Here is a 17,165-nt window from a genome sequence, read left to right as displayed (position 1 = left end):
TGTGTCTTTTTTGGGGGAAATGACCATTTAGTTCCTTTGTCCATTGTTAAATTATTTGGGTTTTTATTTTTGGTTTTGGCTTTTTATTGAGAAGTTTTAAGAATTATTTATATATTCTGGATACCAAACCCTTATCAGATATGTAATTTGCAAATATTTCCTCCTATTTTGTGGCTTGTCTTTTCACTTTCTTGATGTAACCTTTGAAGCACAATAGTTTTTAATATTGATGACATCCTAATTTGGGTGGGGTGGAGGGGGTTGAGCCTCTTACGGGATTTTGTTGCCACATCTAAGAAACTGTTGTCCGACCCAAGCTCATAAGGATTTATTCTGATTTCTTCTACGAGTTAACTGTTTCAGCACTTAAATTTAGATCTATAATCCATTTTCAGTTAATTTTTGTATATTGTATGTGGTGTTTAATTTCATTCTTTTGCATGTAGATATTCGATTATTGCTGTACTATTTGTTGAAAAGAGTATTTTTTACCCCATTAAATTATCTTGTTATGCTTGCCAAAAATGTAAGGGTTATTTTTGCACTCTGTTCCATTGATCTGTGTGTCTATCCTTATGCTAGTGCCATCTAGTAACCAATACTTACCCTTTAGTAGGTCTTGGAATAATTCTTTTTCAAGATTATTTTAGCTGCTCTAGATCCCTTAGGTTTCCATATGAATTTTAGGATCAGCTTGTCAGTATCTGTCCTCACTTATTAAAGGCCAGCTAGGATTGCACTTAATATTAGATCAATTTGGACCATATTGCTGTCTTACTAACATTAAGTCTTACAATCCATGAACTTGGGATGTCCTTGTATTTATTTAGTTCTTTTTTCAGTGTAGTTTTCAGTGTATTTCTATTGCACTTCCTTCATTAAATTTATACCTAGATGTGTTTTTGATGTTGTATAAGTGGAGTGGTCTTCTTTTCCTTCTCCCTTTTCCTCTCACTCTTCTACTTCCTCCTCCTCTTCTTCTTCCTCTTCTTGTTCCTTTTTAGATTTATTTATTTATTTGAAAAAGAGTGTGAGCAAAGGGAGGGGCAGAGGGAGAGGGAGAGAAGCAGACTTTCCCTGAGCATGGAGCCCCCAACGGGGATCAATCCCACAACCCTGAGATCATGACCTGAGCTGAAATCAAAATTCAAATGCCCAACCGACAAAGCCACCCAGGCACCCCTAAATAGAGTGGTTTTTCTTAATTTCTTCTTTGAATAATACAGAATATCTAATATCCAAGAAATACAGTTGATTTTTGTATATGGCTCTTATATCCTACAAGAGTAGAATGTATTCTTGTACTCAAGAGTAGGAGTCCTTACTTTTTTTTTTTTCTTAAGAACATTTTGTGGATTTCTTAGGCTTTTCCATGTATAAGATCATGTCTTCAAGATCATGTCTTCTGGAAGTAGAGTTTTACTTTTTCCTTTCTAGTTCAGATCCAATCTAGACAGATGCTTTTATTTTTCTTGCCTATTGCCCTGACTAGAACATCCAATACAATGTTGAATAGAAGTGGCAAGAGCAGGAATCCTTGTGTTATTCCTGATATCACTGGGAAGGCTCTCAGTCTTTCACCATTAAGTATAGTATTAATGCTTATTGATGCCCTTTAGCAAGTTGAGGAAATTGTCTTCTATTACTAGCTTGTTGTTTATTAGTATGAAATGGTGTTGGATTTTTGTCAATTGCTTTTTCTGTGCCTTTTTAGATAATGATGTGGTTTTTTGTTCCTTACTCTATTAATGTGATGTATTACATAGATTTCCATATGTTGAACCAGCCTTGCTTTCCAGGGATAAGTCTCATTTTGTCATAGTGTGTCATCCTTTTTATACATTGCTGGAGATTCAGTTTGCTAATTTAATTTTTTTTTTCTTAATTTTACTTAAGTAATCTCCACACCCAACATGGGACTCAAATTCACAACCCCATGATCAAGAGTCATGTGCTCCTCTGAGCCAGCCAGGTGCCCCAGTTTGCTAATATTTTAGGTGAAGATACTTGCACTTATATTCACAAGAGGCATTGGTCTTTGGTTTTCTGTATTTTTAATGTCTTTGTTTGGTTCTGGTAACAAGATAATACCTGTCTCAAATGAACTGAGATATGTTTCCTTCTTTTCTGTTGTTCAGAGGGATTTGTGAAAGATTGGTTAATTCTTCTTTAAATGTCTGGTAAACAGCAAGGCCACCTGTTTCGGGGCTTTTTTCTCTGTGGGAAGTTTGTGATTACTACTTCAGTCTCTTTACTTTTCATGTGTCTATTCAGATTTTCTTTCTTTCTTTCTTCCTTTTAAAGATTTTTATTTATTTATTTGACAGAGAGAGAGAGAGAGAGACATCACAAGTAGTCAGAGAGAGAGGGGAAGCAGGCTCCCTGCTGAGCAGAGAGCCCGGTGTGGGAGGGACTCGATCCCAGGACCCTGAGATCATGACCTGAGCCGAAGGCAGAGAGGCTTAACCCACTGAGCCACCCAGGCACCCCAGATTTTCTTTTCTTTTTAATCTCTTTTCAGTGTTCCAGAATTCTTTGTTTATGTACCACACCCAGTGCTCCATGCAGTACGTGCCCTCCATAATACCACTACCAGGCTCACCCAACTTCCCACCCCTCCCCCTTCAAAACCCTCAGATTGTTTTACAGAGTCCACAGTCTCTCATGGTTCATCTTCCCCTCCAATTTCCCTCAGCTCCCTTCTCCTCTCCATCATCCCCATGTCCTCTGTGTTATTTCTTACACTCCACAAATAAGTGAAGTCATATGATAATTGACTCTCTGCTTGACTTATTTCACTCCGCATGATCTCTTCCAGTCAGGTCCATGTTGATACATTCTTTCTGATGGAGGCATAACACCTCAGATTTTCTATTTCTCTTTGAGTCAGTTTCAGCACTTTGTGTCTTTCTCAAAATTTTTCCATTTTTTATCTAGCTCATCTAATGTATTGGCATATAGTTGTTTGTAGTATTTCCATATAATTTTATTTCTGAAATATTGACAGTAATATCCCCTCTCTCGTTTTTGACATTAGTAATTTGAGTCTTTTCCCTTTACTTTTTGGCCAATCTAAGTAAAGCTTTGTCACATTTGTTGTTTTTCTGAAAAGATTTTTTTTCTACCCAATTTTTTGTATTTCCTTCTTCATGCTTCATGCTTCATGTATTTCCTTCTTCATTGTGTTTAGGTCATTTTTTTGTTCTGTTCTTAGGTTGGAAAGTTAAGTTATTGATTTGAAATCATTCTTTAATACAGGCATTTGTAGCTATAAATTTCCCTCTGAGCACTGTATTCAGTGCATCTCATAACTTTTGGTATGTTACGTGTGTATGTGTGTTTGTTCATCTCAAAGTATTTTCTAATTTCCCTTGTGATTTCTTATTTGATCCTTTGCTTTTAGGAGTGTGTTAATATCCACATATTTGTGAGTTTCCCAGATTTCTGTAATTGATATCCAATTCCATCGCATTGTGATCAGAGAAAATAATTTATATGATTTCAGCTTTTTTCACTTATTGAGACACATTTTATGGTCTAACACATGGTATATCCTAGAGACTGCTCCATTCTTTGAGAAGAGTATGGATTCTGCTGTTCCTGGATGTAGTGTTCTATAGATATTTATTAGGTTTTATTGATATATAGTGTTCAAGTCTTCTGTTTCCTCAATGATCCTCTAGTTGTTCTATACATTACTGAAAGTACAGTATTGAAATCTCCAACTATTATTGTTTAATTGTGTATTTTTCCTTTCAATACATTTTTTCAAAAATTTTCAATTTTGAAAAATTCAGGGCAAAATACATTTTTGCTAAATGTATTTGGGGGCTGTTTTGGTAAGTACACCTCAGATTATAATTTTTGTATCTTTTTAATATGTATCTCTTGTATCTTTTTATTATGCTTTCTTTGTCCCTGGTAACAATTTTTGTATTAAAGTCTATTTTGTTTGATATTAGTATAGCTTCTCCAGTTAACTCTCTTTCGGTTTCTGCTTTCATGGAGTCTTCTCTTTCTTTAAGCAGCTATTTTTGACATATCATTAATATATATGAATTAGACATTATTTAAGGGCTGTAACTTGCTGTGTTTATGTATCTTGAAATGATCACCACAACCAAGCTAGTTAACATATCCATAACCTCTACATTTTGTGTGGGGGTGGGTGGGGGTGTATGTGTTGAGGAGTTTAGTATAAGATCTCTTAGGGATTTCAAATATGTAGTATGGTACTGTTAACTGTCGTCACCATGCTCTGCATTAGATCTCCAGAACTTATTTATCATGCATAATTTAAACTGCATGGAATATCTTTTTCTGTTCTTTTACTTTCAACTTATTCATGTCTTTGAATTTAAAATGAATCTCTTATAGACAGCATGTAGTTAGATGATGTTTTTTTGTTTTATCCATCCATTCTGCCATTCTGCCTTTTAGTTGGAGGTGTTTAATTCATTTACATTTAATGATAAAATAGAATTTACATCTGCCATTTTGGCTTTTGGTTTCTATATGTCTAATGCCTTTTTTTCTTTCTCTATTCCTCTATTTTTCTTTGATTCACCTTTTTGTGTTAAATAGATACTTTCTAATGTGCCATTTTAATTCCCTTGTTTTTTCTTTTACTATATATATTTTTAGTTATTTTGGTGTCTGCTCCAGGGTTTACAATCAAAATACTATTCATAACCATATGTTTGGGTTTAACATCACTTTAATTTGGATAACAGTAAAAACTTTACTCTGTTGTATTTTGGTTTCCCTCCCCTTCCTTTGGGCTTATTGTCCCATAGATTAAATCTTCATGTGACAACACAGATGTATAATTATTGCTTTATGCATTTTTATACTTGCATTTTATTTGATTATATATCTGTATTTTAAATCACATAGAAGAAAAACATCACAAAGAAAAAATTGCAGTTTCCTTTACCTGCGTTCTTTATTTCTTCTTGAGGATCTGAGTTATTGTCTAGTGTCCTTTCATCTCAACCTACAGTACTCACTTCAGAATTTTTTACAGGATAGGTTTGCTGGTGATGAATTCTCTTGTTTTGTTTATCTGGCAATTTGTTAATTTCTCCTTCATTTTTGAAAGTCCGTTTTGTTAGATATAAAATTCTCAGTTGACAGTCTTTTGCTTTCAGCACTTTGAATATTTCATACCAGTACTGTTGGTTCCTATGGTTTCTGAAGAGACATTAGCTGTTAATGATTCCTTTTACATGATAGGTTATTTCTCACTTGCACTTGCCTGATCATCCCTTTGTTTCTGGACAGTTTAATTTTGATGTATCTAGATATAGATCTCTTTGAGTTTATTGTTCTCGGAGCTGAGCTTCTTGGATGTGTAGATGAATGTTTTTCATAAAATTTGGGAAGTTTTAACCATTATTTCTTCAAATATTCTCCCTGCCCTTTTCTTCCATCTCTTCTGGAACTCCTTTATTAGCACATGTTGTTGTATAGGTCTCTGAGACTTTTGTTCATTTTCTGTTTCTCAGACTGGACACTTTCTTTACTTTTTTTTTTTTTTTTTTTTTTTTGAGAGAGAGAGAGAGATCATGCATGCAGATGGCAGAGGGAGAAGGAGAGAGAGACTCTTAAGTAGATTCCACTCAGCACAAAACCCAGCATGGGGCCTGATCCCACAACCCCAAGATCATGACCTCAGCTGAAATCAAGAGTAACGAACTGAGCCAACCAAACGCCCCCACAGACTGGATATTTTCAGTTGATCTATCTTCAGATTAACCGATTCTTTGTTCAGCATGCCCAAAACTGGTTTCAGTCTCTCTAGTGAATTTTTCAGTTGTTGTATTTTTTAACTCCAGAATTTCTCTTTTGATCCTCTATATTATTTCTCTTTATTGAGGCTCTATTTTGGCCAAGCATCATTTTCATACTTTTTTTTTTTTTTAGGTACTTAGACATGGTTTCTTTCAGTTCTTCATATTTACTTAAAATAGCTATAGCTGTTTTAAAGTCTTTGTTTAGTAATTTCCTTAGGAATGGTTTCTGTTGACCATTTTTGTTTTGTTTCTGTATATGGGACATATTTTCTGGTTTCTTTGCATATCCAGTAACTTCTTTTTTTTTTTTTTTCCTTAAAGATTATTTATTTATTTATTTGACAGAGAGAGAGAGATCACAAGTAGGCAGAGAGGCAGGCAGAGAGAGGGGGAAGCAAGCTCACTGCTGAGCAGAGAGCCCGATGCAGGGCTCGATCCCAGGACCCTGAGATCATGACCTGAGCCAAAGGCAGAGGGTTTAACCCACTGAGCCACCCAGGTGCCCCTATCCAGTAACTTCTGTTGAGAACTGGATGTGTCACATAATATAGTGTGCTAAATCTGGAAATCAGATTCTCTCCCCTGCCCATGGTTTATTTTTGTTCTTAGCTATTGTTTGTTTGTTTGTTTGTTCGTTTGTTATTTAGTGACTTTGCTGAACTACTTTCATTAAGCTGGTGTTCTTTGTCTTGTGTCACCATGAAGTTTCTGCTTGGTTAGCTTGGTTGCCATCTAATGATTAAACAGATTTTCTGAATTTCCTGGAACCAGTAAATCACAGTCTTTGCCGAGGTGCTCTGTGTGTATATTGGGGAGTGCCTTCGGTGCTGAGCCAGGCATTTAAGAACTCTGCCTTACCTTTCATCTCCTGCTTGCACAGATACTCAACTAGAAGTGAGAGCTTAGGACTTTCTCAGATCTTTCCTGAGCATGTGCACAGCTTTGGGCATACATATCACCTTGTGCCTATGCAGTCTTCTAGATTCTCAAGAGTATGTTGGAACTTTTCAGTGTCTCTTAATGGTAGTCCCCAGACTTTTGTTTACACTCTTTGGTTAGCACATTGTTGCAGCAACTATTATCCACCATCTCAGGAGATCATGATGTTAAACAGTTGTCCCTGATACTTGTTGACAGCTAGCCCTGGGAGAAAGGCTTTCACACTGGGTGAGTTCTGAGTCAGGTCAAATGCAAGGAACATGCAAGCAGGGTTTCCCTGGGAATCACCAAACAGGTGGCATTTTTCTGAAAATGGAGCTTTAAAGGAGCTTCAGTCCCAGTCTACCCCCTCCAGTGGCTGCCAGGCTGGTTTCCACTGTGACTGTGTCCTGTTAGTGTTCAGGGCTACATTTGAGCTAGAAAGGGGAAGGGGTGGGAATGGAGCATGTTGAAAACCTCAAAGCCCATTGTTTTTACAGAGATTCACATGTTTTCTGAATAAATACTCCCCAGACTTTGTCACTGTTCTGTTTTCTCTTACAGAGGAGAGAGTTTGCAGAGATCCTTGCTCTCCTATTATCATTGACACCGTTATATGTCTTCTTGTCATGTATTTTCTGTATTTACCAAACCCTATTTGGCAATAATATATTTTTTAAAGATTGTATTTATGTAATAGAGAGAGAGTGAGCACACAAGTAGGCAGAGCAGCAGACAGGGGGAGAGGGAGAAGCAGGCTCTCTGATGAGCAGAGAGCCCCGATGTGGGACTCGATCTCAGGGCCCTGGGATCAAGACCTGAGCCTAAGGGAGATGTTTAACTGACTGAGCCATTCAGGCACCCCTTGGCAATAATATTTTTAAAGTAATAAATGCTTAGTATGTTTACTTCCCTTTATAAACCATTCTTTGTCAGTGATTGAAGTCATGAAATTCTTTTTGTATCTCAGTAGGTAGGGAAATAGGCGTGGAGTTGCCTCCCCATTTTAGAGATGAGCAAACAGGCTCAAAAAGGTGAAGTGTCTTGCCCCATGTGCCAAGTTGCTCCTAGTTGTGGGATAATGCCCAGTTATAGTTTGTTTTCCATTGCCAGTTGACTCAAGCAGAATTGTGATTTTGGTACATGAAAAAGCTAAGATACAGTATTTGATTTTTTAAAATGCAGTTGTGTATTATACCATAAGAAGTTTAATTAAAATACTAAAGTGTTGGTACCTTTATTCCATAGTCTGTTATCTTGATGTTGATACTATTTGGTGTTTTGGCTTGAACTCTTCCACATCCTCTAAATTATAGTTGTGCCCAAATTTTGCATTTGGATGCCTAAGATGGTACACTATACAGTGACTTTAGGGAAAGAACAAGATACTTGTTCTATATTTTGGCATGCCAGTAATACCATTCCATGTCTCGAACTCAGATCTTTCTTTTTTTTCAAGTTTGGTCTGATAAATCCTGCCTATGTCCAATAGAGTTAACAGCAACAGATTTAATTAGATTGATAGCTATATGTTTCCATATGAAGCTGTTTTCTATTCCATTATCAGCTTTGTATCACTGAGATATATGGAAACTGAAACAAAGTTACCAAACATGTGGTTGATAGTTGGAAACGCCAGCAACTCTCAATTACCAGGGATACTGTGAGCATTTCCTTCAATTCATTTGGCAACTTAGTGTGCCCTGGAGAGTGGGGTCAGAATATAAGAGGGAAGAAAAGATCATAGGGAGTGGAATTAATCAGGCAGGACTTGCTGTGGGAACTGGTACTTGAGCTGAATCTTGCTGGAAGTAAAAGATCTTATTTGATGGAGAAGACAGGTCACCATCAGTGTTTAGCACCAAGAGGAAACAAGAGCTGGGAGCAGTGAAGGTGGGACAGTAGTTGTAAGAGCTGCTGAAATCAGAGCCTTTTTCCTCCTCTTTGATTCCTTTTTATTATGATGAGAGAAATCCCAGACACCAAAAGACAGAAACCGGTTGATCAGGGTGTTTCCTGGTTTTATTAGTGATGCTTCCAGCTCATTATTCAAAGTGAGGCTTTTCCATGCTGGAATGGCTCCCTTAGCAACAAAACAGGGTTTGCCCTCCTTGGAGCAAAGCCCCTGCAGACTATTGGGTGACTCTCCATCAGATGGGAGTATTTTGACCCTTCTCTTGTGGATTCTCCTATGTAGGATGGGAATTAAAGGTCCTAGTGGCTACCAGCCATACTTTCATTACTCTATCTGGGATATTGGGCTAGCTTTCCCTGAGAATATTAGAAATCATGACACATGTATATTTTTAAATAATTTAGAGTAAATGAATACAATTTCTAAACAACAGAGACTTAAAATAAGAGATTTGCAGACACTGCATGAAAATAGATAAGCTGAAAGTAGAAAACACAAAAGCTATTTTTTTGTTGTTGTTGAGTACTCAGTTCCTTGTATCCTTATTTAAGAATAGACAAGAGTTGCAAACCATGAATCTCTTCTGCTTCTCATGAAATGTAAATCATTGCATGTTATGCAAGGTCAGATGTTAGGCCCTATGAAAGGCATTCTCCAGAGAGTTGTCCAAAGTTGGAGGCTTCTGGAGGGACTGAAATGCCCCATAGCTGTGGGCTATGGGTTTGATCTAGTGAAGAGTCCTCAAAGAATCTCAGCAAGAGAATGGCTACTCCTAAAACCGTGTCTTAAAAAGAGATTCTACCGTCTTTGTCCAGCAGTACGCATGTGACACGAGTAAAGCTCACCTAGCCTAAGAGAACAGTGAAGTAAGGAAAATCATGTTCATCAGGAAAGGATCCATATCTTTGTATTAAAAGTCATTATTTCTCTACTTAGAAAACTCTCCCAGTACCTTTAGAGTACTTAATAACCTGTCAAAATGTAATGTGCACACTTCTCAGGACCATGTATTATATAATTACTTAGGAGGTTCAGTGTGTTTGCAGACTGACACATTGTAGCAGTGCTCATATTCATTGTGATGGTATCTTTTTGAGGCTGGGGGGTAATTTAAAACACATTTTCCTTTTTAAGAAGGTCAAACTGTAGGGGAAAATATCTTTGTACCTTTTATAAGCTGCTTATACTCGTAACACAGATTAACTTCCCAGCACATAAAGGGAATACTAGAAAACCCTTGCATGATTAAATATGCCCCTGGAGGATTAAGTTTTTCCACATATTTTTGAAGCCAGAGCTATGAATAGTGTTTCAGCATTAAACTTTCTGTACATCTTGATTATGGGGGAAGGCTTTTATTCCTACTGCTCTTGCTGTTGGTTTTTCTGCTATTCAGATTTGTAGCACTGCAGAATTATCCGTGGAAACATGGACTTGAAATCTGAAAGATTAATTAAGGTCCAACAAAGTGGACCTGGAATTCTAATTTTTAAAAAATTTTTAACCCATTTTTTCAAACCTGTTTCTTCTTTCACCTCATTGAAAACGTGGTACAAACTAGCTAATTAGTGAGCTTAATAGTTCAGAAATAAGTGATCGCCAAGCACAAAGTATTTATCATTTTGAAAAAGATCATTAATTTTCATGCATAATTTTCCTAAGATAAAATTCTTGTTTGTAAGGAATCTCTTTATTACTGAGGGATTCAGTTACTAAGTGCCTTTTTATCCAGGCATTGGGCTGTCAGATTAATTTACTGGGGCTCATCAGCCAAAGGCTTTGCTGTGTGACCTTGAGGCATACTGATTCCTCCATGATCCCCCGTGTATCTCTTCCCTCCAGTCTGCAGGTCTTACCTTACCTCCCTTGGCTCCCTTCACTGGTACTCAGCAGCCCCTTGATTTCTTTGACCTCCCTGTTGCCTTTATCCTATCAGTGCCCATGCTTACATGGTCCTTAACCACATTTCTCCCAAAACGTATATTATCTGTCCTGAGCAGGGTCCTCCACTTCCTTTCTCACATTCCCCACACAGCTGTCCCAGACCATTATTGCCATGGTCCACCCACCCCCTTCTCTGGCAGCCCATGACCTTGCTGCCTGCTGTCAGACCCCAGAACTTCTCAGCCCCCAGTTCCTTGCTTTCCTAACATCACAACTGCTGTTTTGTTTCCCATGGCTGAAGGGGAGGGCTGCCCCCCAGCTCAGCTCTAGCTTCATCAGGGCTTTAGGACTCTTTTTCCTCCTCCTCTGCTGGGACTTTTCTCCAGCATTAAAGGGAAAAAAGAGAGACTTTAATATTATTTAAATAAGTAATATATGCACACGATTTTAAAAATTCAGGTAGTAGAGAAGAATTTGCAGAGCCAACTACTTGATGCCAGTCGTGTGTATGCATACTTCCAGAGATCTTATTATATGCAGGAACAAGCATACACACAGCTGCATTTCCCTTTCATTTTCCTTACTCCTCCATCTTTATTTTTAAGAGATTACTACCAAACACATGGTCTGGACATTGCTTTTAATATACCTGTATGTCTTGGAAACAAGTTTATATAAATACTGGAGAGCTACCTCATTCTTTTAATGGATCTAACTTATGCCCTTAATTATAAATACACCATAATTTTGTCAACCAGCTCCCTGTTAAAAAGTAGTGGCTTCTAATCTTTTGTTGCTGCAAAGAGTGTTTCAGTGAGCATCATTACAGTCAACTTCTTTTACCCATGGACAACTGTATCTGTATGAAAAGTCTTTGAAGAGGAATTATTGCATCAAAGCGTTTATACATTCTCATCTCTTTTATGGAGAAGTTTTAAAAATTGTTTTCTTGTGTTACTGCTTCTCCAGCCTTTCTATTCATGTGTAATTGATTTCTTGGATTTATCTTCAATGTCTGCTTTTGAGACATTCATCTATTTCTTCTGAGTTCTGAGAGAATTTTTGAGGCACTCTGGTTTACTGTTTCCAAACACTCACAATTCCTGTGATCTTTGAATTTTTAAATACAATAATCATTATTTTCTTTGCTTCTGAGAACTCAGACATTCTTGTATTGTTCTCCTGTCAAGACGCAGGCTTTAAATCCTTTTACCAGGGGATAACATATATACAAAAAAGTGCTTAATGGCTTTTCACAAAGTATACCAACACCCAGATAAAGAAACAAATGTTATCAGTATCCAGGACCTCCCTGTGCCCCTTCCAGTTACAGTCCCTCCATGGGTAACCACTCGCCTAACTTAGATTCATTTTGCCTGTTCTTTTTTTAAATTTTATATATAAAAATGTAATTGTGCATTAAATATTGCTTCTCTCTTTTTCGTTTAACATTATGTTTATGAGAATTATCTATATTGTTGCAAGTAGATACAGTTTGTTTTCGTTGCTAAGTAGTATTCTATTGCATGAATATACCCTTTTGTTCATTCATTCTACTATTGATGCACACTTGAATAGTATCTAGTTTGGACTACCATGAATAGTGCTGCTGTGGACACTTTGTTTGGGTCTTCTGATACATAACCACATACCCTTTTTTGCAGGGTATATATATCTAGGAGTATAACTGCTCGATCACAGGGCATATAAGTCTTAAGCCTCTAAAATGGCTTTCTTTTTTTTTTTTTTTTAGTATTTTAAATATACATTTATTTATTTTTTTAATTAAATTAATTTGTTTATTTTCAGAAAAACAGTATTCATTATTTTTTCACCACACCCAGTGCTCCATGCAATCCGTGCCCTCTATAATACCCACCACCTGGTACCCCAACCTCCCACCCCCCGCCACTTCAAACCCCTCAGATTGTTTTTCAGAGTCCATAGTCTCTCATGGTTCGCCTCCCCTTCCAATTTCCCTCAACTCCCTTCTCCTAACACCCCTTGTCCTCCATGATATTTGTTATGCTCCACAAATAAGTGAAACCATATGATAGTTGACTCTCTCTGCTTAAAATGGCTTTCTCATTTTGCACTCCCATGAGAATCCCAGTTCTACATTCTTGCCATTACTTGAAATCTTCTTTTTTACTTTAGCCATTTTGGTGTTTATAAAGTAAGATTTCATTATGGTTTTAGTTTACATTTCCCTAATCACTTGTAATGTTGACCAACTTTTGATATGTTTATTGGCCATTTGGATATCCTCTTTTGTGACATGCCTAGTGAAATTTATTTTTATGTTTTGAACTATAGTTTTTTAAAAATCTGTATGCCTAGCCAGCAGATCACATTTCCCATCCATTTGTCTGTTTGTCTTTACCCTTTTTAATTTTTTTCTTGGCTCTTTTCTGGCCCATTTTTTTTTCCCCTCCTAATAGGTGAACTTTAGAAGTAGGAAACCCAGCCTTTACAGAATTTTTAGTGAATTTGCATAAAACTTATTTGACTAAAATTGTCTTGTGAATTGGAAAAGGATATTGTCATTGTTTCTAAGAAGGGAAAGTGATAAATACTAAGCCCTCCCAGTTTTTGCCCTCCAGATTGCATTATTATCCCCATGTTTAATTCTAGTTTTAGTTTCATTTTTGACAAGTGCTTATAGAAGTGAAAATCTTGTAATATACTTTTAAAGCCTGCAGCCCCTTTTAACAAATATAAATGTTTTACAGGTTCTTGATCAATATGAACGAGAAGGATTTAATTTCCTAGCGAAGGTGTTTAATTCCTCACATTCCTTCTTAGAAGACTTGACAGGCCTCACTTTGCTGCACCAAGAGACCCAAGCTGCTGAGGTAAGAATAAAACAAGCTTTTTGTACTGAGGACTGGTGTGTTTGAAACCTACTTGATACTCAGATTTATGGCATAGTAAGGAAGCAGTGAATTATGATTTGACAAACATTGGTGAATAAGTCTGCTAATTATCAGAAAAGAAGGAACCTTCTGCAGTCATTGTATGTTGATGTGTGCAGATTGTTGTATAGCAGGTGCCCAGTGCACATAATTCAAGGGAATATGGGTTATGGATTTTCAAGCACCTCTGGTCCTGTCTGAAAAACAGTGTGCCTGTGGCCATTGAAGAGTTGTTTCTGATGTCCACACATCAGAATGTCAGATAGGGGAGACTGGCTCTGGCCATGTTCTTCAGAGGATATATGCCTGGCTTTTATTTAATAATTGGATACATCTTAGGTCACTGAACTCTACTATAAAATGGCTTCCCCAGTCACAACCTGAGAGAGTTATGCTTTGCTTGTCAATTAGAATATATTGCAGATCTTAATTTCCATGAAGAAGTTCTTAGGAGAAATGTGGCCTGTCTTATCATTTCCACAAGCTGCATAAAGAAAACCTTGAGCGCCTGTGTCCCACAGGAGTGGAACATTTGCAAAGATGCCATTAGTCCTATTGTCCTATTTATTGATGACTACGCCATTCCTACCCCTGCCTGGGGTTGTATGTCTTTACTACTGGGGCAGGCTCCAGTGGTCATTGAGTAGGCATTCAGTCTGGATACTGGACTAGCTGGTGGCAAACTAAGGCTGCTGTTTGGAAGATTGGAGCTAGTAGCACTAAGTAAAGAAAATTGAATCTACCAGAGTCAAATCCTTTGAAACTTTTAGCAGATTGAGGTGAGAGTTTCAGGCACACCAGAGAGGCAAGATAGTACATCTCTAGAACTACATTTAAAACTAAAATCATGGGGTGCCTGGGTGGGTTAAGCCTCTGCCTTCAGCTCAGGTTGTGATCTCAGGATCATGGGATCGAGTGCCGCATCAGGCTCTCTGCTTGGCCGGGAGCCTGCTTCCTCCTCTCTCTCTGCCTGTTTCCTTCCTCTCTGCCTGCCTCTCTGCCTGCCCACTTGTGATCTCTGTCTGTCAAATAAATAAATAAAATCTTAAAAAAAAAAAAAAAAAAAAAGAAAAGAAAAGAAAAGAAAAAATAAATAAATAAAACTGAAATCAGTTCTGGGGTACCCGGCTGACTCAGAGGATGCAACTCTTGATCTGGGGGTCATGAGTTCAAGCCCCACATGGGGTAAAGATTATTTAAATAAATAAAACATTTAAAAAAAAAAAGCTGTAACCAGTTCTTCTTTAACTTGCCTTGGTGTCCTCTGGGCATTTAATGGATGTAGTACTCCACTTATAGCCAATAGTAAGGCCACATAGTCTCTTAGCTTCAGTTTCAGAAGATGAACAGTATCTGTGCTGAATTTGAAGAGAATTTGAGATTTTCCCCAGAGTTGTTATTGGTTCCCAGACATGGTTCAGAGTATTATGTTGATCATGGCTGCCATTTTATCCTTTGTGTAGCACTGTACTGCCTGATAAGGTTAAAATAACTTACAGGTCTTTTCAACTATGCAATTGTTTGACTAGTTTGCTGAGGGAATATTTCTACCGAGCTGGAAATAATTCATATACTTCTCTTTTGTTGGCTAGATGAATTGCAACTTGAAAGTGACTTCAAATTTCACTCTTTAAAACAGAGCTGGATGCTAGGATAATGGGCATATTCTTGGTGAGCTCTGACTTGCTTTGCATTTTAGCTGGTCAAACATTAATAGCCTTTTCAAAGACCCAGGAAGAAAAGGGGAAGTTTAAGAGATCAACAGTGATTAAATAGATGGTGGAGCAGGAGGGAACATGGTTTCATCCATAAGTCGGAGTTTTCTGTTTGAAATTTTCCTCCATTCAGTTATATTTATTGTTTTTGGAATCATTCGCCACACATCAAATTTTTTTTTAAAGATTTACTTATTTATTTAACAGACAGAGATCACAAGTAGGCAGAGAGGCAGGCAGAGAGAGGAGGAGGAAGCAGGCTTCCTTCTGAGCAGAGAGCCCGATGCGGGGCCCGATTCCAAGACCCTGAGATCATGACCTGAGCTGAAGGCAGAGGCTTTAACCTACTGAGCCACCCAGGCGCCCCCACACATCAAATTTTTGATTAGAGATGGTAGACTGGTTGGCCTGTGAGCCAGATATGGCCTGCAGGTGTGTTTTGTTTGGCCCTCCCCTGTGTTCTGAGTTCTGAATAAAGTCAACATTTAAAACTTATGAGTTTTTGGGGCGCCTGAGTGGCTCAGCGGATTAAGCCTCCGCCTTCGGCTCAGGTCATGATCCCAGGGTCCTGGGATCGAGCCCCGCATCGGGCTCTCTGCTCAGCAGGGAGCCTGCTTCCCTGTCTCTCTGCCTGCCTCTCTGTCTACTTGTGATCCCTGTCTGTCAAATAAATAAATAAACTCTTAAAAAAAAAAAACTTATGAGTTTTACATAAAAATCTGAATTTTCCCATTTCTAACTTCTTTGAAAAATCAGATACGGCGAGCCTGGGCCTGCATTTCTTAATAGTGATGGTTAGCTGGAGCCAGGATGCAAATTTTATAGATAAATAATGTACTTTATATGAAATTTAAAGGTATAAAAAATATTCCGCGTGTAAAGTAAATCTTCTACACTTGTTCCTTATCACCTGGTTTCCTTTTTGGAGACACACACTTGTTGTTTTTTTTGCCCAAAGTTATTTTTTAGGTGATATTCTCCATTTAAAAGAAGCTCTTGAGTTAATGACCCTTTCAGGTGTTAGAATTTGTGATCCTTATATTAGAGAAGGATCATTTATTTTCTTAAAAAGCTCTATATAGGGCTGTGAAGGGCAGGGGGCCTACCTGGGTGGCTCAATTAGTTAAGCAACTGTCTTCACCTCTGGTCATGATCCCAAAGTCTTGGGATCGAGCTCCCTGCTCAGTGGGGCGCTTGCTTCTTCTCCCTCTGCTGCACTGCCTGCTTGTGCTCTTCCACTCTCTGTCAAATAAGTAAATTTTAAAAATAATAATAATTAAATAAATAAATAGGGTTGTGGTTTTCCTTTTTAGTTTAAAAAAATTTTTTTTTTTGCTTTTTAAAAAAAATATTTGTATTTATTTATTTGACAGAGAACACAAGTAGGCAGAGCGGCAGGCAGAGGGAGAGGGAGAAGCAGGCTCTCTGCTGAACAGGGAGCCAGATGTGGGGCTCGATCCAGGACCCCGAGATCATGACCCGAACCAAAGACAGCTGCTCAATAGACCCCTTTTTTTGCTTTTTTATTTCATCTTATTTTCCATCATAATAAGTGTACTCTTCCTACCTCAACCCCATTTCCCCCATGCCTCCTCTCTGGTAACCATCAGTATTCTATAGTAAAAAGTCTGTTTCTTGGTTTCTCTCTTTTTTTTTCCTTTGTTTTTGTTTCGTTTCTTAAATTCCACGTAAGACCGAAATCATGATATTTACCTTTTTCTGACTTACTTCACTTACCATTATACTCACTAGCTGTATGCATGTTGTTGGAAATGGCAAGATTTCATTCTTTTTTATGGCAGAATTGTACTCCACTGTATTATATGCCACATCTTCTTTATCCATTCATCTATCAGTGGATACTCGGGCTGTTCTTGTAGTTTGGTTGTTGTGAATAATGATGCAATAACCAAAAGGGTGCATGTATATCTTTCAATTAGTGGTTTTATTTGGGGAGGGGTGTAAATACCCAGTAGTGTGATTAATGGATTGTAGGGTAGTTCAGTTTTTAATTTTTTGAGGA

At 37.7% G+C, this 17,165-nt stretch overlaps 1 protein-coding gene across 4 annotated transcripts in view; it reads left to right on the top strand.

Annotated features, from left to right (window-relative positions):
• ATG7 (autophagy related 7) overlaps positions 1-17,165 on the top strand; it is a 254,848-nt gene that overhangs the window by 102,422 nt on the left and 135,261 nt on the right. For all 4 annotated transcript variants that reach the window (XM_044252987.1, XM_044252989.1, XM_044252986.1 and 1 more), the window contains exon 18: positions 13,245-13,367. In XM_044252987.1, coding sequence (XP_044108922.1) covers positions 13,245-13,367 — 123 coding nt within the window. The remainder of the gene's footprint in view (positions 1-13,244; positions 13,368-17,165) is intronic.

This window comes from Neovison vison, chromosome 6 (assembly GCF_020171115.1).
Source record: "Neovison vison isolate M4711 chromosome 6, ASM_NN_V1, whole genome shotgun sequence".
Classification (NCBI taxonomy): domain Eukaryota; kingdom Metazoa; phylum Chordata; class Mammalia; order Carnivora; family Mustelidae; genus Neogale; species Neogale vison.
This window is presented reverse-complemented; position numbering and strand designations above follow the sequence as displayed.